A 27,758-nucleotide genomic window follows, 5' to 3' on the forward strand; every position below is an offset into this window, starting at 1 on the left:
TGCACCACAGAAGTCTTCTAGTGTTTCTCAACCCAGTCCTTGGGGCTCATCTGATGGTTCCACATTTCTGCTCTATCCCAGGTCCCAACACACTAGGTTAGAGTGAAAATGCAGAACTGGCAGGTGGGCCCCAAGGACTGGGTCGAGAAACACCTCATTAAAATACACAAAGCCTTTAGTTTGAGGTCTTCTGGGAAGATCATTTAAAGAAACTGGTACCGGAGCACGGCAGTAGTGCTCAAGCACCTAAGGGCAGATTATCCGGTAGACTTAATTGCATACCTTTCTTTGCTGTAAGTTTTAAAGCTAAGCTGTTTAAAGCAACAAAACCAGGAAACCAGGTTTGTAATGTAATGTAACACTATGTCTTTTGTTTGTACATGTTTATACAGATTTGTTGGAAATAGAAATAATTTTATATTATTTAATTTATAATATAATTTAGTATTTGTTTTTTATTATAACTTACTTAGTAATTGAGCACTGGACAGCATGACAGTACACAGTACATACCATTTAAAATCCATCCTACGGTCCATGTTTCAAACATACAGATGTGTTTAAATGAGTTCAGACAGATGTGTATAAATTATTATTGTTATTATTATTAAATTATTTTAATCATTTAAACACATCAGTCAGCCCGAAAACTCAGCGCCTGCATGTTGCTAGCGAGAGTAGGCTAGCACCACAGAGCTCACACGCGCTCCCTGCCCGAGGAGGACCACGGGGCTGTATATACATGGGCCTGATTTACAGTTAACCCAGCGCTGCTGTCGGCTGACTTGCTATTACAAGTTTAGAGGAGAGGTTGTTAACCAGCGGATCTGAGAGACCGTGAAGAGAGCTGTGTTCAACTAGAGAGCTATTCTAATAATTCTCTCTTCCAAATTTAATTTGTATTTCAGGTGTCAAATATATATATATGTGTGTGTGTGTGTGTGTGTGTGTGTGTGTGTGTGTGTGTATGGTAGGGCTGGGCAATATTACAATATTTTATGGTATTGTGATCAATTTTCTTATTATGATGCACAATATGCTTTTTTTAAGCATATCAAGGATATGATCAGTGCTTAAAGAACGCTGATCAGCTGCATGTTACGTGTAATTAGTCTAGTGGTTTAACGGGATAAAGTGCAGCACATTTCAGTAAAAACGCTGTACTAAATATGGGAGAGTTTGGATGGTAGTTTAAAACAAAAAAAATCATCACTACTGATGCATTTATTCTTTTTCAATATCTTGAAATAATGTAAAACAATATTTTTACCAGATAGCCCAGCCCTAATTTGTGGTAAATAAGCCATGGTTAACCTTCACAGTTGTGTTTTCCATATGATACAGTTTTGCACTATACACTGTTTACATTCTGCATTTGTTCTATGCAGACAGATTCCTTCATGTATTGTCTAATTTTGTGAGCCCAAACAAACCCTTTAGTACTCCGAACCTTTATTATATTCATGATTCATTTATTTTTTTTATTTATATTAAAAAGAATTCCCTCTTGACACAAAAACAAGCTGCACAACCTATAACGTTTGGCCTTACGGTCAGCTGTATTTTAGAATAATTAAAAAAAAATCATCCCTACTGATGCATTTATTCTTTTTGTGTATCGTGAAAATATCTTGAAATATCATAAAACAATATTTTTACCAGATAGCCCAGCCCTAATTTGTGGTAAATAAGCCATGGTTAATCTTCACAGTTGTGTTTTCCATATGATGCAGTTTTGCACTATACACTGTTTACATTCTGCATTTGTCTTGTGCAGACAGATTCCTTCATGTATTGTCTAATTTTGTGGGCCCAAACAAACCCTTTAGTACTCCAAGCCTTTATTATATTCATGATTCTTTTTTTTTTTTTTTATTTATATTAAAAAGAATTCCCTCTTGACACAAAAATAAGCTGCACAACCTATAACGTTTGGCCTTACGGTCAGCTGTATTTTTGATTCATTAAGAAAAGCTGCCGGTGCTGTCCGACTCTACGCTAATTTATTTTTTGCTTATAAATTTTGTCTGACATTTGCAATTATTTTCCACAGCGTCTCATAATAAATAAAAACACCACTCCATGCTGTACTCACTGACCAGTGCTCTGAAGTGGGACTTTTATTATGACAAGGCTCTACTGTAGTTGTGTCCCTCATTCATGAAACAATCACAGGCTTTTCTGTTATATTTGAGGATTAAAATATTGAATTTGTCTGATTTACTGTTTACTGACTGTAAAATGCCCTTTAATGCAGTTAGCATTAGCTTAGCTTAGCATAGCTTAGCTTCTGGACAACAACAGCCCTTCCTCCCTTCTTTCTGTGGTCCTCTCCTGCTGTTGAACATGAGTAAATGAAGTTTAATGGTGGCCTGTGGTTGGCCTTTTTCCCTCATAACCAACAGGCTTCCCGTGCTTCCCAGCCATTAGCAACTGAATCACCGAAAATACTGTATTTGTTTACATACACCAGTCAGCCATAACATTAGTACCACTGACCACTCACCATCTTCATCTTCATTTACAGTGGCATCTGCCAAGGGGCGAATATATTAGGCAGCAAGTGAATAGTCAGTTCTTAAAAATAGGAAAAGAGATATTTTGACAAGACCAAATTGTAATGGCTAGATGACTTTGTTTTTATTTGTATTTTCTGGTATGCAGTGGTCAGTGCCTACGAAAAGTGGTCAATAAAAAGACCTGGGATGGGCTGGGATGTGATCCATGGAGGCACCACCTCACAACTTACTTACGAGATCTGTTGCCAGCATCTTTGTGCCAGGTCCCCAAAGGATGCCTTCAGCGGCCTTGTAGAGTCCATGCCTCAAATGGGCAGATCGGTTATATTACAAAGGGCGCCTACTCAATACGAAGAAGGTGGTGCTAATGTTATGGCTAATTGCTCTGTATTGAAATGCACTCTGTTCATTTAGTTCAGTGCTTTCACTGATGCAGCGTTTGTGTTTGTCTGCTTGTCGTCTGATGTTTATTTTCAATGTAGCGCCAGCACTCAACACAGGCAGTGCCACAGTTTTCGGCACCTGACTGCCGGTGTGGATGTCTGAAGTCGTGCGTCAGTCTGTAGTCAGTGTCATGCCCAAATTAGGAACACCACATGATTCTTGAGCCTTGATTTCCCACTCTCCGAGGAGCTGTTTTGCACCTCATTAACAGGTTGTTTTATTTTTTGCCGTTCGGATTTTACTTGACCACATGAACAAAAGGATGTAAACATACACAGGACACGTTTTGATCAGATTACAAGCTGATCACTCAGACCACGCAAACCACATTCGGAGGTGGTCAGAAATGCGTCTTGACCACATTTAACAGCAGTGTAAACAGAGTGTGTTTTCCCTGTCTGGATCCAGTTAGGCAAGCGGAAAGATTATACAAGTAATTTTTGCTGTTATGGATACTGGTTTCTTGCGTGTGCACTTGTGAATTTTGGTGATGATTGAGCAGAGCTGGCAGTCTGACGGTATTAGTGTGCGTTCCCTTGTGGTTTTACTAGTTCTTCAAATAGCGTTATATAGCTAAATTAGATTCAGATACGATCCTAATATAAAACGTGTGTTAAAGCCAGGTGTAAACAGACTCGGACAGTTTTTGGAGATCGCTGGCAAAACACTCTGAGCTCATATCAGCTGTAAATCTGCATTCACTTAGCACTGGCTCCATTGCTGCTGGGGAAAAAACGCAATCAGAGAGTTCACTGAGGGCTCCCAGATGCCTCCCAGATGCCTGAAAGATATCTGGACGTGTCAAGAAGTCTAAATGTAGACCTTAAACCTTTGATCTTCTGTTTAACTCACAAAATATCAGTTACTTGGCTGAAAAATAGGGATTTTTTCAATCTGATCCCAATGCCAAATACAGATCTGATCTGTGTTTATACAAATAATACAGCCACACAAATTAGGTAAGACTTGCTGTTAATTAGGGAAAGATTCGTTCACTGTTGTGATCCCAAAATGTGCTGCTTCCCTGATTAGGCTTGGTAGGAGCTTTATTGCACTTTTACAGCGTACAGGTCCACAATTCTGGCCCTGGAGTACCATGTTTAAGAGCATCCCCAGCAACGAATGCATTAAGTAATAGGCCGAAATCTGAGTAAAACCACTATAACATGCAGGACAGTGGAACCAGTACTCTCCACTGGTGTAGACCGATATTAAGCGAATGCTTGTAAGATCTGGAGTGTTTTTTTTTTTTTTTTTTGGAGCATCAAAGGGAACTCCAATAAGGGACACTTCCACATGGGAGTCCCAGAATTATTCAACCCCTTCATGACGAGCATCTTTAGTATTTGCAGACCTGCTGCAAACACAATGCACAGCCATGCACCAGCTTCTGGCAATCTTGGCCCATTTCTTGTGGGCAATGGCCTCCAGTCCACTGATGGGTTTTAAGAGGAGGAAGAATGAAGCATGCGCCTGCAGGGAAGCATGGCGGTGGCCCGTAATGCTTTGGGGCTGCTTTGCATTGTATGCCACTGGAAACCTGTAGCGTGTCGAGAGAGGGCAAGATGGGTTCAATCAACTATAAGAGAATCCTAGGAGAAAACGTTATGCGTTCTCTGAGGAAGCTAAAGCTTGGGCGTTATTGGACCTTCTATCAGGACAATGCTCCCAATCATGGCTCGAAGTTCACAGGCTACTGAAGTGGTCGTCACAGTCGGCTCACTTGAACCCCATAGAAAATCTCTGGTGGGATTTGAAGAAGGTGGTTACAGCAGCAAATCCAAGAATACTAGTGAACTGGAGGCCATTGCCCATGAGGAATGGGCTAAGATTCCTTAGGAACGCTGCCAGAAGCTGGTGTCTGGCTATGCATCACATTTGCAGCAGGTCATTACAGCGGGAGGGTGCTCTGCTAAGTACTGAAGACGCTTGTCCAGAAGGGGTTGGAGAATTCTGAGGCTGCAGTCGTCATTAAAAGCAGCATTTTGTGTTGAATTTGGAGAAAGCACTTGTTCTGTTAGTTGCGAAGGGCTGTTTTTGCCTTCTTATTGGTTTATTGCAAAGAGCTGGAAGTTATTTCCTGAGTTCACCGAAAATAAAAATTTGATCTTTGGATAACACTGTATAAATGCATATCCTCTCTCTCTCCTTTGTGTTGCAGCAGGAGCACTGGTTCGAGAAAGCACTTAGGGAAAAGAAAGGATTTGTCATTAAAAAAATGAAGGAAGACGGTGCCTGCCTCTTCAGAGCTGTCGGTAGGTCTCTTTTGTAACTAATTAAATATAAGTTTTAGATGGTCATCCACAGTCTGCCTGCTTAATAATGCTTTACATGACATGAGTCCATCATTATCATTAGTTCTTTTTGAACCTCTCTTTTGAGACGGGCCTTAAGTAAAGAGTAACAAGCAGTAACAACGTGCCGTATCGCCCTACCCTACTGCCTGTATTTTATGAAGTGTAATAAAAAAATGAAATGAGTAAAACTCACACTGAGAGCAGGCTGTCCGTTATGTGAAAGTATTGCTTCCTCTTTACCTCGAAATCAAGAGTAGGGAGGAAAAGCGCACTCTGCTTTAGTGCATGTAGCGAGTCCCTTATAAAGCTGCAAATTGCTTAACATAACCTGTTAATATTTGTTATATCAGATCAGTAAAGAATACAGTAAAATAGAGCACACTGCCAGCACATTGCTATGTGTGTGTGTGTGTGTGTGTGTATGTATGTATATGTGTATATATATATATATATATATATATGTAATATTACACACACACACTTTATATTATGATGACAATCTTGATTATTTTCTTGACCATGATTTTATCATTTATTATTATGTAGTGCATTTAAAAAAAAAATTCTACAGCATCTTTTCTGGTCATTGAGTCAATAGACAGATTCTCCCTTGTTTTTTGTATTATGAAAGCAGTTCATGAAGAGCCAAACCATACAGATCTTACATCATTGCTGTCGTCATAAACGTCTATCTCCATTTTTGCCATGTTTCACTTTCTGACATACTGTGAATCTAGCAGTTACTCCTCAAGTGATATAAAAAAAACATTGGTGAGTGGACCAATAAAAATCCTCCAAAACGACTAAAGTTTTTTACATTGGATTCCATTAAAAGTTAAGGTTTCTTCCTCCTCCTGTAAAGTTGCTACTTTTAAGATGGAGGGATTTTTACGTTGTTGGACAAAGTGTAATCTGCAAATTTGAGTAAGTTACTACATGATGATAAGTGTAGATTTTTCTATCAACCTTCTGGGCACGTCATTGTTGCATTAAAATATAGTTTAGCTGTTTCAGCAGTCAAACAATTTCTAAAATAACAAAATTCAACTGATTCAACTTTATTCACGACCTTTTTGATTGACTTTTTAAATGCTACATTAACTTGAATTATATGTTTAACCATGTGAAACCATGTTTTGGACGATTAAGAATGGCTTTAAATAAAATTGTGCTGTAAAAGTAGATGAAGTTTTTAGATGATGAAGTATGTAGTTAGTCCAGTATGCAAAAAAAAAAGACGCAGAACTAAATTTAGTGCCGATTCAAATCCAGACTCGTCCCAAACAGCACAATTACATAGCGCTAATGTGTTGCTAGGTTTTGTGAGGTAAAACTTTTAACACTTTTGTTTGTTTCTTTCTATTTAAAGTCATTTTATCAAAATAATTTTGTTATAAACTTTTGATGTGTTCATAAAGAGTGCACTATTGACAGATTAACTTATTTGGTTCTATTTTTCTGTTTTGTGCAATAAAACTATTAATATTAAAATGATAATTTATACACTTCAGTTCTTAAATATGTTTAATTGTAGTAAAATAAGCCACTGTAACCTACAAATATAAGGTAAGTGTTTCCTAATAGTTTTTTTTTTTTGGGGGGGGGGGGGTCAATATACTATGCCAATGTTGAATTTTATTTATGTATGTATTTATTTATTTATTTTTAAATTAAATTTTACTTGTCCTTGGTAACAGTGTATGCTGCAGATATACACTGTATGGACAAAAGTTTTGGGACACCTGGTCATTCAATGTTTCTTCTGAAATCAAGGATATATATATATGAGAGTTTATCCTGCTTTCGTGTCTCTACTGTTCAGAAAGAAGGCTTTCTTGATTGCATTCAGCAGCAAGAGCGTTCGTGAGGTCAGGATGTAGGATGATCACTACCCCACTCCATCATCCACAACTCCCCAACTCTTCCCTAAAGTATTGGATGTAGCACCAACCAATACAGTCCTTCTGCTGCTCCATAGGTCAATGCTCGGGGCTTTATACCCCTTTAGCCCACGTCAGGCATTAGGCATGGTGCCAGTAGGGTTATAATCATCTGCTCCAGAGAGTCCTATTCCACTGGCAGTACTTCTCTACAGAGACTAGTCACACCTATTTTAGCAAAGTGTAAAGCGTACAATTTAAAGAAGCTGGGTGCATTTATTAGAAGGGCTGTAGCTAATGCAGATTAGGTATCACTATTCATAATGTCAGTTTCTAAATACTGTCATTATTAATGTAAGCCAGTGATTGTTGAATTACATGGAAAGATTTTACATTTTGCATTTACCATTTCCATACACTTGGTGGCGCCACTAACCATGTTTTGGGTGCCCTTTTGCTTCCAGCACAGGGACTTTCAGATCAAAACAGAACCTCCCACACCTAGGCGGCAACTACAGCTACTGTCTAACCCAGTTTCCCTCAAACCGCAGTTTCATCACGAGGCTATTTTTTCACAATCATGATCATTTCCGTGTTATTGTTGTTATTCCTCTGGGCCAGGGAGTTTCCCTATTAAATGGCAAATTCCTCATTATTGACTCAAAAGTGAGTCAATGAGTTTCAACACCACCTTAAATTAAACTCAGTACTTCATATTTAAATCTGTAGCTATGTAGTTATTGTGTGTGTGTGTGTGTGTGTGTGTGTGTGTGTCACTCACTCACTCAGTCAATGAGTTTCAACACCACCTTAAATTAAACTCAGTACTTCATATCTTTATACTTCATATAAATCTGTAGCTATGTAGTTTGTGTGTGTGTGTGTGTGTGTGGTATTGGGTACACCTGCTCACTCTGTGTTTCTTCTAAAATCAAGTGTATAAAAAAATCTTTATCCTGCTTATGTTGGAGTAACTGTCTCTACCAGATTCTGGAGGAGTGTTATTTGGAGAATTTGATTGCATTCAGCGATGTGCGTGTTAGTGAACCCCGGATGTTGGATGATAACCACCCCAACTCAACCCAAAAGTTTTGGATGGAGCACCATCATCATGCCAGAGAACAGAGTTCTTCCACTGCTTTATACCCCTCGAACCCAAACCTGACATTAGACTGGAATGTTTATCTGCTCCAGAGAGTCCTATTGGCAGTACGTTTCTGCAGGGACTGTACAAGCTGTGCCACCTAAAGCAGCTGAATGCATTTATAAGAAGGGGTGTCCGCAAACATTTGGTCATATTATATTACATTTCATTTTATACATTCATTTCTGCTTGTATTTTGTTTGTTTGGAACTTGAGCTCCCTGTTATCTCTCATCTCTTTCGCACAGTCATTTCTACCCCAGCTATGAAACTTTATTGTGGGAAACAAACCCTCCGCTTTTCACTCACTCTTAGCGGCCCCCTCCTACGCATGCGGATACATGCACACACAGCCTCTCTCTCTCTCTCTCTCTCTCTCTCTCTCTCTCTCTCTTGCACACTTTCCCTGTTTAAAACCCATATATATATATATATATATATACACACATTTTTTTTTCTCTCTTGTTTCGTTGACCTCCATCTCCTCCCTTGCTCTGTAAGCGTGGCTGTCACATAGATCTGTGTTTGGCACTGACCTACATGTCGAAAATTCCCTGCAGGGACGTTGGGCTGCAGGTGTAGAACCACCGATCAGCCTCTAAACCGTTGTCCCAGTCAACTAGGGGCCCAGTTACACAACTGACCTGAATGTAACAAAGCTTCTTGCTTCTTGTCTTTCATGGTTCACATACCACATCCATCTGAAGCATTTACATGGTTACATTTACATTTATGGCATTTAGCAGACCAGAGTAGACCAGAGTCTCTGTAAAAGTACACATCACTTCCCATACAGGAGTTCTTTATAGCTCCATAAGTTCAGACTGTATCCATCTGTTTCGCTGCATACTTTGTTATTAGTCTCCTTTCACCCTGTTCTTCAATGCTCAGGACCCCACAAGACTGACCACCACAGAGCAGGTGCTATTTGACTGGTGGGTCATTCTCAGCACTGCAGGGACATTGACTGACTGACTGACATGGTGGTGGTGTGTTAGTAGTGTGTGTTGCGCTGGTGGTACGAGTGGATCAGACCCAGCAGTGCTGCCTTAATTCTTTTTTTTTTTTTTTTTAAACACATCCGTGTCCACCAAGTCCAGCCAACAGCAGCATCCTGGGGGCACTGATGAAGGTGGGCCAATGAAGCAGGGGTGTCCAATAGAGTTGACAGTGAGTGGACACACTGTTTAATAACTCTAGCAGCACTGCTGTGTCTGATCCACTCGTACCACCAGCACAACACACACTAACGCACCACCGCTATGTCACTATAATACCTGCTTTGTGGTGGTCAGTCCTGTGGGGTCCTGACCATTAAGGAAGAAGGTGAAAGGAGGGTAACAAAGTATTTCGAGAAACCAGTGGACTGCAGTCTGCACTTATAAAACTACATAATGAGCGATGAGCGCAGAAACCAAGAGGTGGTTTTAATGTAGTGCCGATCGGTTTGAAAAGTCCAAACGTTTCTTCTTAGCAACTGTTGCTGGGCTGGACCAGCTTTACAGAATACACTCTTTAAAATAAAGGTGCTGCAGAAGACCTTCCTTTCCTTAGAACCATTTCTATTGAACACGTTTTCGGGTGTATCAAGGGAAGTCAAGGGAAGGTCCCCTCAAAGACCCAGGCGGCTCCTTAGGTTTAATTATGCAGCAGGATTTATATCTTTACATATTTCTTATCAAAAGGTAATCACTGATCAGGGGCAAAAAACTACATGATGCCTGTGTTTACTGGCATTGCTCACTAAAACCCCACCGCTAGGGTCGGAGTGGTAAAAAAAAAAAAAAAAAAGAAAAAGCCCCACGGCTGTTGGCCTCTTCTCAGAATCAATAGCATGCTGCTTGTTTCTGTGTTTGAATTTGGTGCAGGTAAGAGTTGTATATTGCTACGCTTAGAGGTGAGCAATATGACTGATTCTTATTTATTGTTTTTTGTTGCTACAGACCAACAGAACACTGTTAAACTGTGTTTTAGTGCACAGAGCATAGTTACACCTGTGTAGCTGGAAGTAGTGGAGCAGTTTTTTCAATATTTTTTTTATACTATTCAAAATATGGTACTAGTACATTTCTTTATGGTCTCTCTTCCACTAAAGGCCTAATGGTTACAAAGGCCGCACTATACTTCTCTGCCTCGGTACGGAGCTGTTAGACCAGTCGCATGGCGTCTCGTAATAATTATGCGACAGTTTCACCCTTTACTCTTGCACTACCACTCCTAGGCTAATGTAGCTTGCTAACTCACTGAATGCATGCATAAATTACACTCTTCTCAAACCATGCCAAGAAGGCCTTTTTACAGATGTTGGAATCCATTTGTGTGTAAGTCCTCCATGAGGTTGACAACATCAGCATGCAGTTAGTGCTATGCTAACGGATAGCTATTGCCCTGGTTCGGACATACAAGACGACGATGTACAGGCAGTACAGTACAGTTTGCTTTTAAGTGCTTGCGTTGCGAAGGTGATACTAGCGTCCACTAGGCACGCGGTGGGCCACGCGAACACCGCAGTGGTGCTGCTGGACAAGCCCAGCAGCCAGGTTATGCTAACGCCACAGAAGATGTTGGACGACTCAGCATATGCAACTTTATTATGATACAGGGCACTACGGCGTACTTGCCACCACACTAATGATAACCGATTCACTTGAAGATGCAGTTTAAAGGGACATGTAAACTTCTATCATGCATATATTGACATTAATTGTTTGAAAATCACTTGCCGAGTCAGGCAACTTGGGGCATTTTGACTATTTTGGTTGCTCTTCAGTGAACAATATAGTTTTGCTCATTCCCTGGTCATCGCTGAAAATTGTGCTAAGGTCAAATCCTATTCCGTTGCTTGTTGGTTATGGTCCATCCAACCACATCTTTTTGAACTCCCCAATTTAGTAATTTCCACTAGTTAGGACCCCTCTCCCTTTCACACAATGCCACATTGCTTGGAGGGTGAAGCCTAGAATGTGGTAACTCCAGGTCACATGAAACCAGCCACCACATCTTTACCCAGCTGAGCAAGTTGGGGAACATCGAAGCCCTTCAGATTTTTGAGAAGCTTGCGAGATGCTTGAACATGTTTGGAGAATGGAGAACAACACTATCAATTCTGTTGCATTGTATGTTTCGTATTGTATTGTATTGTTTCTGTTTCTGTTCAGATTCCCTGAGAGTACCCGAGTGAGCAAGTTTGGGAATGTTGAAACACTTCACATAATGTCTGAAGTCTTGGAGAAGCTTGAACATGCTTGGAGGAGTACACTGCTAAATAGCATAGTGCTGAGTGGTAGGGTGGCCTTGCCCACCCAGAGGGAGCAAGGCCAGTTATGTTCTTTGGGGCTACCATGTGTGAATGGTTGTGGGATTTCCAGCATTGAACCGATGATCTAACAGGGCCACCTAAACAAGTTGGGCGCTTCAACTCTCTGTACCTGATTGGGCGAGTTGGGGAATGGTGAACCCTTTCATATAATGTCTGCAGTCTTCTGTATGTCACAGTTATTTGGTGAACCTTCAAAGAACTGCACTGGAAATAGTTTTTGGTGACTTATTTGGGTTTGTTGGTTGTCCTGGTGTACCTCATCCTTCCTCTTTGCCCTAGCCATCATCTCTACATAGGTTTTTTTTTATTATAATAATGCGCAGATGTCATTCCGGACAATTGCAGTCCGAATGCTGAGCTTTTGCGCGTAAGAAGTGAGCATGTGATGGAAATGAAAGAGATCACAGTTTCATTGCATCATAGGGGGAGATCGTTCCTTGACTAGCGGTTTGTTTCTCGGCAGTATCGGAGTAGTCATTTTATTTTATAGAAACCCCCCCGAAATGACTGACTCGCGCGCTCTTGCTCTCTCTCTCACAAACACACACACACACACCTGCAAACTTGTGTGTGATAGTGAGAACGTCTCTGTGCGGTTTCAGTTTTGCTATTACACAGACTAGCCCACTGAAGTGCTTGCGGTTTCGGGGCTGGTTTCCTGGGATGTAGTGCAGACTCAGGTGTGAAATGAGCATCTTCATCTCTGTTTTTAGCAAACAGCAGCCTGACTTTATAAACAACCTTCGCTGCACATGATTAGGGTGTTAGACAACACTTATTCTGAGCTGGATACGACGTCTCCTCAGCAGTTCCCACAAGAGCTTTTGGGTTTGTAACTCATTAAAGTCTTCCGACGGTTGTACAGATGTAGTCCCGGCCTGCACATCAGAAAATTCCAGCGTTGGGTTGACCTCAATCTCCAACCTTAGATGTTGGATACCTGATCCCACCGTTTGATACCAGCAAAATGTAAACGTCTAACAATGTTAAAAAATATCAGATCGAGTGGACGTTAAGAGTGACGTCTGGATGTTGGGTTTTGGTCACCATACCTCACACGTTGATATTTTACGTCAATATGAAGCTGGAGTAAGACGTTTGAAAGATGTTAAGGTTAAGTTGGTTACTGCAGCTCTCTTCTGGCTGGTCTCCCTCTGCGCACCATCAGGCCCCCGCAACTTATCCAAAATGCAGCAGCGCGGGTTGCCTTCAACGTTTCTAACTTCAGCCATGTCACTCCACTTCTGCGTTCTTTCTTCACTGGCTTCCTGTAGCTGCTGCCCGCATCAGATTTAAAACCCTAATGCTGGCCTACAAAGCCCAGAACGGACCAGCCCCTCCGTACTTGATGGCAATGGTTAAAAGCCGATCCGCACCAAGAGCCCTTCCAGCTTCAAAGAACGGCTCGGCTCGACCCGCCATCCTTCAAAATCCACGGAAGACGAGCGTCCAGACTTTTTTTTCTGTCCTCCACCAAAGTGGTGGAACGAGCTTCCCCTGGGTGTTCGTACGGCAGAGTCCAATGCTCGCTGTCTTCAAACCCAGACTGAAGACCCTCCTCTTCCGGGAATACTTGGGCGAATAGTAGAGTACTATGGTCTCCTTACTGACTTGTGTTTAGTAGAGTCTAAGCTTAGAGGTATCTTTGAATTATTAGTCTATTCAAACTAGCTGAGGTTATCCTTGGATAAATAGCAAAGCTAGATAAGCTGGATAAGAGCGTCTGCTAAATGCCTAAATGCCACAGTTTGAAACCAACAAGATCTTAGAATGGGATGTTGAGTGGACGTTAAGATTGTGATGCTGACCAGACGTTGGGTTTCTGTCATTATATCTCCATTAGAATTCAAAGTCGAGATAAATTGGGACATCAGCATGTGATGCTTGAAAGACGTTGGCCTTTATTCACATTGTAATTTTAATCCATCGAAGAATCAACGCGTGCTGTCATTCGTATTGTATCAGGTTTACATCAGATCAATGAATTTTGGTCACCTAGTGTCACAACCAGAGATCAACATCCATTGATGATGGGGGCCAGCTGTGTTGCTGCACGTCCCCACTGGTCCATGGCTCTCCGCATGCTACTGTGTGTATGGATCACTATATAAAAGAAGCTCCATGCTGTCCTTAATGTTGGTTGCACTGCATTATTTCCTGACAAAAATAGCCACTTGACACTAAAATATTAATCATTTTAGTGCTAAAAATGTGTCGGCTAACCCTCATACTCTACATTTAGTCCGTTTCTTGCCGTTGAAAGCAGTAAGCGCAGTGTTGTGTTAATGGGGTTACTGATGGAATGTGAACTCGCGTTTCTGAGACGTGGGAAATGGTGTCGGGTTTTAGAGCCCAACCCTGGCTCCCAGCACTCTCCTTTCAGCTGTGTACGGATGGCTCTCATTTCTTTCTCTCTTTCTTTCGTCCCCCGTCCCTCCCTCCTCCTCTTGGCTTGGTTTAGCCTGGCTTGGCTTGGCTTGATTTGGCTTGGGCTGTGGTGTGGGTTAGCATTGACAACTGTAAGCATTGTATGCACACATGCTGAGGGTGGTGAGGAGAAGAGTGGGACGACCTGACCTGGGCATGTTAAGCAAACTTTCGTTAGTTACCTTGAAACGGCAGCAGCGTTTCCAGACTTTGACCATAAACAATAGATCCTCTTCAGTCAGACCTGGGCTGGATTGGATCAGCAGAAGTTAGCCACAGGTGATTGTAAGATGAACTGTAGCAGCTTGGAATGCTAGGGAACCGGCCAAGTTCTTGAATTCAGGGACACGACCCGTCCAGGCTCGCTTACACCTGATATTGAAATGTAAACACCTGTGCTTGGACATCTGTGATCAGATACCAGAAGATACTTTCTGCTTGCATTAAAACACATCTCTAATGCATTGTAGTTTTAGGTGTTGAAGTAATCGGATTTGTCTTCCCATTAAGTTCTCTAAAAACGTTCGTTTTGGGACTTGAACGCGTTTACCTTTGCCCGTGACATGACTACAGAGCGTACTCGACCCTTTCTGAAGGTAATCAGATTCAAATGCATCTTTTTGAGCCATTGCACCTGTCCACCGACATCTGATCTTGCCCAACGTCTTATTGGGCTAATGATTTGATATCAAGCATAAACGGTGTGTAAGTTACAGTCATTAACTCAGGCTAAAGTTACAGAAAAGAACTTAATCCACATACAGATTATGGCCAAAGGAGTAAACCTCTTTTAGGAAGCAACACAACTCCTCTGTGTTGTGTTTTTGTGTTTGTTTTTTTTTTTTTTTTTTTTTTTTTTTTTGACCCCCTTGGTGTAAGTCTCTTTCACTTTCCTTGTAATGAAGTGATCAGTCAGTAGGAACTGGCTCTGCCAGCCTAGCACTTTGTTGTGGGCCTTTTCCCGGCAAGTCTCAGTGCAATGGCATGAAAACATCCGGTTCTGTGACTAAGCATCTGTTGAGCTAATCTTGGCTAGCATGGTCTGTCACAAGCTGTTCGTCTAAATCCACCTTCATCTCTACTGTTGTTTGCCTTCATAAATGTGCCAACCTGAAGAGAACTTGGAAGCAGAATTGCTTGCATGGCTATCATACCATTAAACTACACTATATGGACCAAAGTATTGGGACACCTGCTCATGCATTGTTTCTTCTGAAATCAATAGTATTAAAAGAGCTGGATGGAGCACCGTCCATCACTCCAGAGAACACAGTTCTTCCACTGCTCCACAGCTCAATGCTGGGGGGCTTTATACCCCTCTAGCTCTGCCATTAGGCAGCATGGAGCCAATAGGTTCATGCTTATCCGCTCCAGAGAGTCCTATTCTATTGACTATACTTCTCTACAGGGACTAGACAAGCTCTGTGTGTGCGCATTTGTGCCAGCGAAAGGTGCAACTTAGTGGCTGAACGCATTCATTAGAAAGGGTGTCCAGAAATATTTGGACATGTAGTGTATGTTCACAGTTATCTGCATAACATATGACCCTCGAAATCGAGACTGGCATTTGTTTCCTTATGAGAAGTGAGACTGTTTGTGCAGTCAGCTGGCGTGGATTCCAGACATGTTTTCAAGCATTAGTAATGTTCCTGCAGGTTGACCTGGTCTGAAGCGAAACTAACCTGTGTACACACGCACTCTCAGGACCTAAGGTGTGTCGACCTGTGTATGGAAATCTTTGTCATACGCAAATTGCATACCGCGGTAGCCGCCCTGCCATGCCTGTTCTCTGTGGAGGTCACTTGAGGCACTGCTCCATCGCATTCCCCCTGACTTGTTTGTGCCTCTTTTCGGACGCCAGGGCAGGTGCCCTGCCCTGATTTGACAGGAGCAGCAGCAGCAGAATCATGCATTGTGGGTAGGGCTGGAATTCTCTGCTTCCAGTACATTGGAGGTGATTGCCTCCGGGGAACATGAGTGACAGCTGTGCTCCTGGAGCACATGGTTACTCATGTTGTGATGTTTTTGTTTTGCTTGCATGATTCTTTAAATAGACGTGGAGTCGGATCCTGTCAGGTGTGCACAATATTGGGCTGAGAAGATTTTCATCACTCCAGGTGTCCTATTGCTTGTATTCAGATAATTTTACAAAGTAAATTGTAAAAGAAAATCTACAATCAACATGTCCAAATGTTTGTGGACACCTATTCTAATGAATGCATTCGTCTACTTTAAGTTGCACCCATTGCTGACACAGATATGCAAATTCTTACTCTCTCGCTCACACACACACACACATACACACATACAGCTTACCTAGTCCTTGTGGAGAAGTATTGAAGTATCTTACTTTTGGGTAAGGTATGATGATGATGATGATGATGATGATTATTGTACTGGTGATGATCATCCACCAATCATTCGAGTCCTCACAGCAGTCCTCCAAAATCTAGCAGAAAGCCTTCTCTGGACAGTGCAGACAGTTACAAAAGCAAGGTAAACTCTTTGTAATACCCTTAATTTTGGACAATACAGTGCATGAGCTGGTGTCCCAATACTTTTGTCCATAACGTGCAGCTTTGAAATGGAAAATGCCTTTTTACTGTTCAGGAAAGCCTTTTCAAGAGAAATTTAACAACACAGCTTCTCCTGCTCCTGTCTAAATAGAAACTCTAATAAAAGCATAACTATCTATGAATCGGTGAATCTTTAAAACAGACATAAACAGGTGATGAATCAAATTTAATTAGGACTTTAATTAGGATTTAGATAATCTGTTCACTATGAGGTCCAGTAAAGTTGGGCTGGGTGACTTGAAAGTACAGGTCTGCTTTTGCTGCAGTCGTGAGCACGAGCAGGTTCTTTCCAAGTCGTTTAACAAAATCCAGGTTGTCCCAGTTCTACAGGTACATCACGTAATGTCCCACGCAAACACAGAGCAAAGTTTGAAGACATGCTGGAGTCCGATGTTCTTGATGAATTCCACAGGAGCTCACATCATTCTATTGATCTGTTCCCCCCAAGCAGTGCACGGCAATACATGTTTCGAAGCAGATCCAAACTTTCCTAATGGTGTGCAGTACTGTTTGTGCTTTGTTGTTTGATAAGGATGGAATTAGTGAGTACACAGCTTCAGTCCTGAAGGGCCGGTTTAGGTCTGTGTTTAGCATGTTCCGTACTCTTGACTCACCGGATTAAGCTCACTAGGCAATTATGAAGCCCTTCAATTGTGGAGACATGTCTGTAGTCTGGGAAAACTCCTGTTCAAACCCCACTATAGCCTGACTGAATTCTGCCCCAGTCCGACTGAAGCCCAGAAGAATTCTGATTCTGTCCGTCTGCAACTCAACAAAATTCTGCCCCAATTCGATTGAAACCCAACAGAATTCCGATTGTAGCCTGGCAAGATTTTGCCCTTGTCCAACTGTAGCCAGACGAAATTCCGGCGTAGTCTAAATGTAACCCAACAAAATTCGCCCATTTGGCTTTAGACTGACTCTATTCTGCCCCTGTCCAACTGTAGCCTGACAAAATGCCTGACCATAACCCAACAATGTTCTGTCTCGATTTGGCTGTAACCCGATAGAATTCTGCCCCAGTCCAACTGTAGCCATGCAAATTATGCCCACGTCTGCCTAACATTCTGCCCCAGTCCTAACTCTGCAACATTCTGCCCCAGTCCAATTGTAGCCTGACATAATTCGTCCCCAGTCCAGCTGTAACTCAACAAAATTCTGCCCCAGTCCTCACAAAATTCTGGCATAGTCAACAAAATTCTGCCCCAATTTGACTGTAACCTCACACAATTCTACCTCAGTCAGCAGACTGTAGCCTGACCAGATTTTGTCCTGGTCTGACTGTAACCTGACACATTTCAGCCCCAATCTTACTGTATGTCAACTAAAGTGTCTAAGCCAGACCGTAGCGAGACAAAACTGACTCTGGACCTGACTGAGGGTTGTCTTCTTTCCCAGTTTGAGGGTTGGTACCCTCTCCAAATTCACAAATAGTTCTGAATAAGCTGATACATTTTTTTGGTATACATTTTTAAATATTTTCTCTTTCAGGTAAAACTTTACTACATTGTAGTTATGTATTCAGGCTGATTTCAGAGATCTTTGGCAGCAAGGATCTTGCTGGACCTTGCTGCCAAAAATGAGAGGGTTCAGTGTCACAGAATACATATTGTTTAAGCTAATAAAAATAGGAAAAAACAATAAAGTGAGCTAACGCTGCGGCACATGCTGACCAAGACCCATTCAAGGTAGGGGACGTTATGAGAAGCCAAACATGAAATTTGACCCCAGCAGATACTTTAGCAACAATATCTGAACCTGACCAAACCCAGATGTGAATAGTTGGGTTTCCGCGTGGTTCAGTAAAATATTTCAAACATTACAAGTTGGCTTCTCCATCCAACAGAACGGCATGACCGCATTAAGAGTTTTTGAAGTCCCTAACGTAAAAAGAACAGATGTGTTGAAGTAAAGCATGAGTGAAAGTGTTGGAAAGGTCATAGAGTAAAAAAGATCTATAGGAAAGCTTGTCTGACCCCACAGCTGTACAAAAGTCATGTCAGACTATTACAGCAAATACTGTCTGGCCAGAAAACCACCCAAAAAAACAGGTCTTCGTGGTCAGACTTGGCTGTAAAGCCATGTCAGATGATTATGACAAGAATGTCAGGCAGTAATGACGTCTTGGGAGAATATGCAGTTGTGACGTGCGCCAGTGTTGAAACCCCTTAACCCAAAACAGTAGTGCTTTCTGTCATTTCTGCGGCCATCTCAGACAGAGATTGTGATATTGAAGTCTGCACCCTTTGCCTCTGTTAGTGTAAGAGACAGCAGTTTTGCCCCTGTCTGGCTTTTGAACTTTTACCCGGCAGGCCTGGAGGATCATTGCTGCTTTGCTGTTGAGAAAGCCTGGCAATCCCCATCTCCCCTCACTATAAGACACAAAGGTGTGACCTTTCACCTAGTGAGCAGTTTTCACCCTGATATCATCAGACCTCAGATCTTCAATAACATCATGTGCGTTTTAGTGGTGGAGTTAAAAATTATATAACCGACAAAGCTTTCCATATGTGTAGATCTAATGAGCAAGCATTCTAAGAGGAACCAAGATGTTAAATAGGGAACACGTCCTCAGCTGGGCTGCACTGGTAACGGAAGTATATTTATTATTGAAATTTATAAAAGTAGGAAGTTGGGATGTAAATCTGACCTCTACTGCTGCCAAATTTGGAAATGTAACCAACGCTACGTCGGTGATACGCATGCGTAATCACCACAGTAGTGCACTTGAAGACTAGGGTTCTATTCCCTAGCTAGGCAGGCATCCCACACTTCACCAGTAATTAAGTAATACTGCAGTGTTCTTCCTGTGTAATTGTAATGTAATTTGCATGTCCGTCAAATCCTGTAGATGTAGAGCAGGGCTGCCCACTGGTCCAAGTTGGCCTGTGGAGATGGTTGCTTTGGCCTACCAGAAAGATGTCCTGGACTTCTCATGCAACGAGAAAAGAACCAAATTATACAGGATCTTGCATCAATGCTGTTGCACAAAAAAACTTGTATCTCCATTTTTACCACCTTTCACTTTCTGACGTAATGTGAATCCGGCAGTTGCCGTTTATATTGTGTCCAGATTTCACGATGAGTGGACCCATCGAAATGCTCCAAATTACTTGGAATAAATCATTTTACATTTACTTCTGTTGAAAGTTAAAACGATTTTTCCTTTTCCTTTAAAGTTGACCTTTTTATATGTTTGTTATTTTTATTTATTTATTTAATTTTACGGGTAATGTTTACATATAAAAGGTCTTATTTGTGACTGTACAGTGTAATGTTATAAAGCTTGTTCTGAAACCTTTTATTTATGTATCGTTTTCTCTGTATTGTAATATATTATAAATTGAGAATTTGGTACGCTTGGTCAGGTGTGAGCTTGTTTTCGAGCCTGGTCCAGAGAAGTGGTCTCTGATTGTCTTGGGTTCGCTTCAAGCGAACTCTGGTGCGGTTTGCTGCCCGTGTAGACGCTTTCCGCTTTCAACTGATCACCCCTTGTTCGATTCTAGTCAGTTTCATCACTCCAGAATCTACACCTTCAAATCTGTGCATAGCAACACAACCTTACAACATCAGTGGGAACTGAGTGTGCCATCTATGTGAATACACACCCGCGTAAGGAAGAAAGTGTTGGGGGTCATAATTGTAATCATAATGGATGGGTGAAACGTCTATCTGGCTGTTTGTGTGTGTGTGTGTGTGCACGCATCACGTCCAGACAGCATGAGGGCTGAGCATGCAGGGCTGTGGTGCAGACTCATGCCCAGTGTGTGCGGGAGTGTGCAGCAGCTGACTGAGGGATGCTGTTGCTTTTCCTGGGGGATCTGAGAACTTTGCTCTTACTGTCCCGCTCCCTGCTTGCCAAACCCCATGTGCTCTGCTGTTGTTAGGTAACACCAGGCCCTGAATGAGTACATCAGTGTTACCATATCCCAGTTTTCTCTAGTTTTGTGTTTTCTTTGCTTTAAGACTCAGTTAAGAATCAGTTTGTGGAGATTTTCTAAATGTTTTGATGTGTTGAATCAGCCTCATTAACCTGGATTGATCAAAACAAATGAATTCAGAGGGGGTTGGTGTGTGTAGAGCAGTAGTTCCCAACCCTGGTCCAGGAGGACCCCCTGCCTTGCATATTTTAGTGGTTTTCTGCTCTAACGCACCATCTTCAACTCGGGAACGGCTTGTTAATTACCCGATTAGCTGGATCAGGTGTGTTGGGAGCAGGGCAGGGGCTATTTAAGAGATATCTGCAGAATTTTGATATTTAACTGTGGTAGTAAATAGAATCAGACGACTGAAGAGTTTAATGCCTCTGAAGCTATGTAATAATAATACGACTCTATTGGCCAAACGTATTGGATGAGCTTTTGGGCAAACATTTTGGCATCCCCCAATTTGCCTAAAATTTGTGGACGCAGCTCAGTTAGCCAGACATATTGGATGAGCTTTTGCCCTAAATGTTTTTAAGCAAAGGTTTTGGCACCCTGCATTTTAGTCAGATGTTTTTAGTCACACCTCAACCTAGCAACACCTTAGCTAGCAACAGCTGCATCACAGGAACACCTCTGAGCTGCAGTCACACGTGCAGGTTCTGTATGATCTGCTCTCTCTAATTTCTATTTTTGTTTTCGTTTTTTTTTTTTTTTATTTTTTTTTTTTTTTTTTTTTATTTGCAAGCACTGTTTTCCTTTCAGAAAAAACAGGACCGTTCACAGTAACCTCATCAAATTCAAATCCTAGCCGAACCTCACATCATCTACTTGCAAATGTAAGCGTGTTTGCCACTGTGGCTTCAAAGGGCTGAGGTAGGAAAATTCTGAGCCTTTAAAAAGTTACTAAGCATGGGTGGGAGTGGTGCCTAAAGGGTCCATGAGTATTTGTATTGTCAGGATCTGACTGGGTTCTTTCTTTAAACAAATTTCATATTTGATTAGCTGAGAATTGTTTTAATAAGCTGATTTAAATACACCAAATTCAAACACCAGAGACGTCCAAATACCTCTTAATTTAAAAGCCCAAATGGGATCTTTTGGAGTGATGTTTTTGGTTTACTGTAACACCTTTTAGTGGGCATTTCTTAAGAGATCCATTCTGGTCAATGAAAAGGATTAGTCTGACGGACATTTTGAACATTTTAAAAAACCTCCACATGATGCTAAAGTTGTGGGATAAGAAGAACTTCCATATTTACATAGAGGTTCTTTAATCCTTTAAAACCATCTTCACATTTGCATGTCTGTTTTTCAGATATGGTTCATTAGTTCTATGACAGTGGTTGGTAAAGTTAATGCACACTATCTGGACAAAAGTTTAGGGACATTCATTGTTTCTTTTGATTTTAAGGACGTTTAAAACGAGTTGGAGTAACCATCTTTACTGTCCAGGGAAGAAGGCTTTCTACTAGATTTTGGAGCATTGTGATGAGGATTTGATTGCATTCAGGGACAAGAGTGTTCTTGAAATCAGGATTTTGGATGCCCTCCCAACCTCATCCCCAACTCCCAACCTCATCCCCAACTCCCAACCTCATCCCCAACTCCCAACCTCATCCCCTACTCCCAACCTCATCCCCAACCTCATCCCCAACCTCATCCCCCAACCTCATCCCCCAACCTCATCCCCAACCTCATCCCCGAAGTATTAGATAGAGCACCACCATCAGTCCAAAGAACACAGTTCTTCCACTGCTCCACAGCTCAAAGCGTACCCCTCTGGCCTATGCCTGGCATTAGGATGGTGCCAATAGGTTCATGTGTTTCTGCTCCAGAATCCTGTTCTTTTGGCAAGGTTTCTCAGTGACTACACTGTCACTGTAAGCTGTGTGTGTCCGCAATTAAAGTAGCCTAATGCATTCCTTAAAAGGGCTGTCTACAAACATTTGGACATATGGCGAAGGCGAAATAGCATCTAAAGAAATGATTTCTTTCGTTTGTGGTCCGGATTCCCTGGCTGTCATTGCATATTAAACTTTTGTAGACGCATGAAGGTTCACTGATCAATTTGGACATCTCATAACATGACTGTAAATGAATTGTAACTGGTTTCTATCACACCACTGTCAATGTCAAAAGCTTTAACACCATGCCCACTGTAAATGACCATTTACGTCTTCACCACTGAATTATGTAGAACTTTGGAAACGTCAGCAACCTCAGCATGATCCTCTGCACAGGGTTTGGTATGACTACATGAGGAAATGTGTGTAGGAGGGATTGATTTTTTTTTTTTTTTTTTTTTTTTTGGGAGATGGGAGGTGTTGGTGGGGGTGGATGTTTACCTTCTCCCTTCTCCTCGTCCACTCCGAGGGGTCAGAGGTGGAAGTGACTGGTCAGGCGTTACTGGAGGTCGTTGGAACCTGGCTGTGTGGCAGCGTGATCAGAGCGAGTGACCTCATCTCTGAACAGCTGAACTCTGCTACTGAATGTTCCACACGTACAAGAACTGGCCGACACTCTGGAGCACAGGGCATGTAGAGGAGCTTTGCTGAGCGGGCGCAGAGATGCTCGCTGGCTTTAGTTATGCTTACATTCCATCCTCTTACAGGAATTCTTCACTGAGGAGTTGCTGAAACCTCAACAATAATAAACAATAATAAATAAGTCATAAATAAATAATAATAAGCATGCTTCATTTTTTTATTTAAAGAATATTAACTGCCGAGGTGTGCCTGTACTCCCATAAATTCCCACAGTTGCTTTAATAGGTGCGTAACTTGCATAAACTTGAGTATCCGTTTTTGCAGGTTTTCACTTTTTGATGGTTTGGATCTGACAGATGTTCTGTACACTGCAGCAAAATTTAACCAATGACGAATGGGCCAATATAAATACTCCAAAGGGATTTGGAATAAAAGCTTTCTATATTGAGTTTTTTTTTCTTTCTCCTGTAGAATTGAAGATAAAAGGTTTTTGCATGGCAGCAACAATGAAATTCATGTAATACCTGTAAACATAAGAGGATAAACCTTAGCTATACTCTTGAAATTGGGGTTCTTCATTGGTTCTTCTGAACAGTGGGGGTTCAAATGCTTAATGCTTAAATGGGGTTCCACTATTGTTTAACCCTTTATCTGTACTATATGGAACTAAGGCTGGGCAATAGGACAGTATTTTATTGTATCGTGATAAATTTTCTTATCGTGATTCACATGGACATGATCAGTGCTTAAAGAACACTGATCAGCTGCATGTTTCCTTACAAACAGTCTAATTAGTCTGGTTTAATGGGATAAAGTGCAGCACATTTCAGTAAAAATCACTGTACTAAATATGGGAGAGTGTTTGGATGGTAGTTTTTAAAAAATCCATCAGTACTGATGCATTTTGTCTGCGATCACGTCTATTCTGATGAATATCGTTTATCAGTAAAATATCTTTAAGTATCGTAATGCAATATTTTTACCATATCGTCCAGCCCTATATCGAACCAAAACAGTAATGTTGTTACTGTGCTGTTCTATTAACTTTTTTTCAGTGAATTTGAAACCAGTCTCCTGGCTGCCTTCATTTTAAAGTTCCACATAATATTTCTGTGCTGTGTAGTTATTGTTGGATATAGTAACAGTAACAGAATAATAAGCTTTTCAGGATGTTTCACATCTTGGTGCATTTTTCAAAGTACTTTTAAAATTTCTCTTTTGAGTGGTCGCAGTGTCCAGTGTTGTTCTTCAAGGGTTCTTCAGTACAGTAGTGGTTCTGTATAGAACAATGACAACTTAAGTGCTTAAAATAAGTGTCAAATGCTTACATTTTCAGTACTATATAGAACCCTTTTTATTTAGAATGGAGTAATCTGGCTGTTTTGGTAACTTATTGTTAGCCATTCAGTGAACTTTTATAGGGCAGCCATGATACTGGTTCGGACACATTTTTAAAAATTTATTTATTTATTTATTTTTTTGCGATTGCAGTAGTTATTGAGAAATCTATAGTAGTTACAGAAAGAGTCTTAAAATGAATAACTTTTAGCATCCTTTTTTTGTTAAACACATATTTGTAGTTTTAAGACTTCTCTTTTGAGTCACAGCCTAGCCTTTCTAAACTAGAAAGGTCAAACACCCCCTGTAGAAGAGTTTAACATGCTATGTCTAAAGTGTATTTAAGGTGATATATTTAAGGAACCTTATTTGGTTCCCCAAAATGCAGTTCAATTGACCATAACTTAACTGTTCTTGTAAAAGAAATGGATGAGTGTGAAGAACCTATTGATTTATAGAGCCTCTACATGATGTTCTGAGAAGAACCCAAATTTAAAGTAGAAGCTCTACCTGACATGGATTGCATACATTTATTTGTGTTTTTTAAAAACGTGGTTCTTTAGTGGACCAAAAGTAGTGTTTCTAAATAAAAATGAACTATCCCATAAATGGGAATTCGAATTTTGTGGTAGTTCATTGTCTGTTATAACTGTTATAATCAATGCCCAAAATAATGGACTTCGCTTCTTACGTTGCCTCATAGCCACCACATACCACACTTTCTCTGAATTGGGGCACGCTTATCAATTTTCCATAGTATTGTGTCATGACGCGTTTCCTGACGCTTGAAAGCTTGAATGAGCGATTTGAAGTCACGTGGCCTCCATGGATCATGTCAGGATTCTTGTAAAGAATGCACTTTTACACTCTTACAGCGTCACTGGGGCCCCTGGCTTTGGGCGATAAACCATATCATAGACCTGCAGGCCTGGAGGGGCGGGCCATGGGTGTGTCCGGCTACAACCAGCGCCCGCCCTTTCTTAGAATGGCTCTTGCTGGTTAGCAGCGTAGCCTCTATCTGTGGCCTCTATCGGTGCGGTTGTGGTTTTGCTTCTGCTAAGTGACGGACCTAACCTCTTCTCCTTTCCCATGAAGCCTAGCTGTTTCTGTGTGCTTTTCTCCGTAGACCAAACCAGCAATTTTTCTTTTTTTGCTTCCGCTTTTTGTGGCGACACGAATTCCTTTCTCATCATTGGTCACCGGTTTTAGGAAAAGGTCACCAGCCCTATTCTTGTAGTCGAGCAGTTTGTAATGTATATTTGAATGAAGAACCCACAATAGTTAGTAACGCCTAGTCTTTGCTGGGAACTTTTACTACATGGAGTATTTTGGTGAACCACGTGGTGTATGATCTTCACAGCGTTCAGAGTGTAGACTATACGACCTTTTCTGAACTTTCTAAAGATTAAGCAATGCACCGTTTGAAGACCTTTAAAGTATCTGTTAGTGTTCATGATCTAGAGTTAGCAGTAGCGGCATTTGTTTAGCATGCATTTATCATCTTTTGCTTTTAAAGCAAATTAAATAGACCTTAATATGTACAATTAAATAGACCTTAAATTGTAATAATTATCATATTTTGAACCATAATTAGTCCAAAAGTGATAAACAGCCCAACTCACTGTTCAAATAAAGCGTTAAACTAGTGGATATGCAGCAATATGCGAAGATAACCGATCGCTGTATGCATACTAGAGTTTGCACTGCCGATCACTGTAGAACTGCCATAGGCCTCAAGACTAAGCAAGCCTCTTTTTAGCCCTTTGTGGGGGCAGGGAGGCTACATACACTATGTCCAAATATTTATGGACACCCCTTCTAATTAATACAATAATACAATAAGCTACTTCAGGTTGCACCCATTGCTGACACAGATGTGCAGATGTGCATGCGCACACACACCCAGCTTGTCTAGTCCCTGTAGATAAGTACTGCCAATAGAATAGGACACTTCATTCTACTTGCACCATGCTGCCTAATGCCAGGTGTGGGCTAGACAGGGTATAACGCGCCCCCCCCCAGCTTTGAGCTGTGGAGTAGTGGAAGAACTGTGAATAATGGATGATGCTCCATCCAATACCTTTGGGATTAGTTGGGGGAGTTGGGGATGAGGTATGGTGGTGATCAGCCAACGTCTTGACCTTGCTAACGTCTCTAAATTCGCTGAATGCAAGTAAAACTTCACAGCAATGCTTCAGAATCTAGTTGAAAGCATTTCCCTGGACAGTAGAGAGGATTGACTATTTTTGAAACCCTTGAATTCAGAAAAGATGATGAAAGAGCAGGTGTCCCCAAACTTTTGTCCATATATTGTGGAACCCAATGGGAAACTCAAAGAATCATTGGGTTGCCTCTGCGGTTCTTTGCCTGCTTAAACCTTTTAGTAGACAGTTGTTATTGATAGTGGAACCCTTTTGGAGATATACAGAACCAACAAACCCTTTTCTGTATTCGATAGACCATTTGTTTGGCTTAGACCGAAGAGCTGCAGGTTCTTGCTAGCTTCTAGCATTTGACTGTTGTTGTATGACCTGGAATGGAGAAACTCAGCCATGGGAAAACTTCTCAACTCAAAACACACAGAAATTTTGAAGTGTGTCAACAAACGGCGCTTGTCTGGACTACCTTCCTGTTTCGCTATGTTGTCACTTTGTCTTTTCATGGTGTCCTCAAGGAATGTCAAAATGCAGAGCAGCTTCTCAGCGCATGGTTATGATCCAGGCTTCGTTTGAGGAGGCATCATCTCCCATGTCTGCTCATCTTGTCCCTTTCCAATGGATTAATGTGGGATCTTCTCAAATAAGGCACTATACAAGCGTTTGCTTCTACTGTTCCACAAAGTCCTTACACTAGATTTTGGAACATTGCTTTAAGGATTTTTGATAGCATTCATGAGTTTAGGTACTAATAATGGATGATCAAATCCCAAATGCCACACAAACTTAGCTTAGAGATGTTAGCTGGAGCTCCAGCACTTTAGAGAAGTCAGTACCACTGCTACATAGCCCAGTGTTCCCAGTGCTGTGGGGTTGAATGCCCCTGACATTAGACTCATGCATGGCTCCTCCAGAACTTCCCGTTAAATTGGCTGTGCTTTTCTTTGGCAATTAAACGAGCTGTGCATGAGTAATTAAATGCCTGTGTCAGTAATGGGTGCATCGTTAATAGGTGAATTAACTAACTAATCTTTAAAAGAGTGTCTCAAAACCTTTGGACACAACTTTATGTACCGTATAGCCTCTATCCTCTTCTAGATATTTCAGTTTGAGCCACACTTGAGATTTACACAGTCATATTAGAATATCATGACCACCTCTGGTTTGGAATGACTTCTGTGCATTATAATCAGCTCCACTTGTCATATAGGAGGAGCTGGCATACTTTGTTAGCCTCCTTTGCCCTT

At 41.4% G+C, this 27,758-nt stretch overlaps 1 protein-coding gene across 1 annotated transcript in view; it reads left to right on the forward strand.

Moving 5' to 3' along the window:
• The window catches only part of otud5a (OTU deubiquitinase 5a), a 45,590-nt gene that overhangs the window by 2,709 nt on the left and 15,123 nt on the right, over positions 1 to 27,758 (forward strand). Inside the window, exon 2 of the mRNA XM_072681434.1 lies at positions 5,125 to 5,218. Coding sequence (XP_072537535.1) covers positions 5,125 to 5,218 — 94 coding nt within the window. The remainder of the gene's footprint in view (positions 1 to 5,124; positions 5,219 to 27,758) is intronic.

Source organism: Salminus brasiliensis, chromosome 6 (genome assembly GCF_030463535.1).
Source record: "Salminus brasiliensis chromosome 6, fSalBra1.hap2, whole genome shotgun sequence".
Lineage (NCBI taxonomy): Eukaryota > Metazoa > Chordata > Actinopteri > Characiformes > Bryconidae > Salminus > Salminus brasiliensis.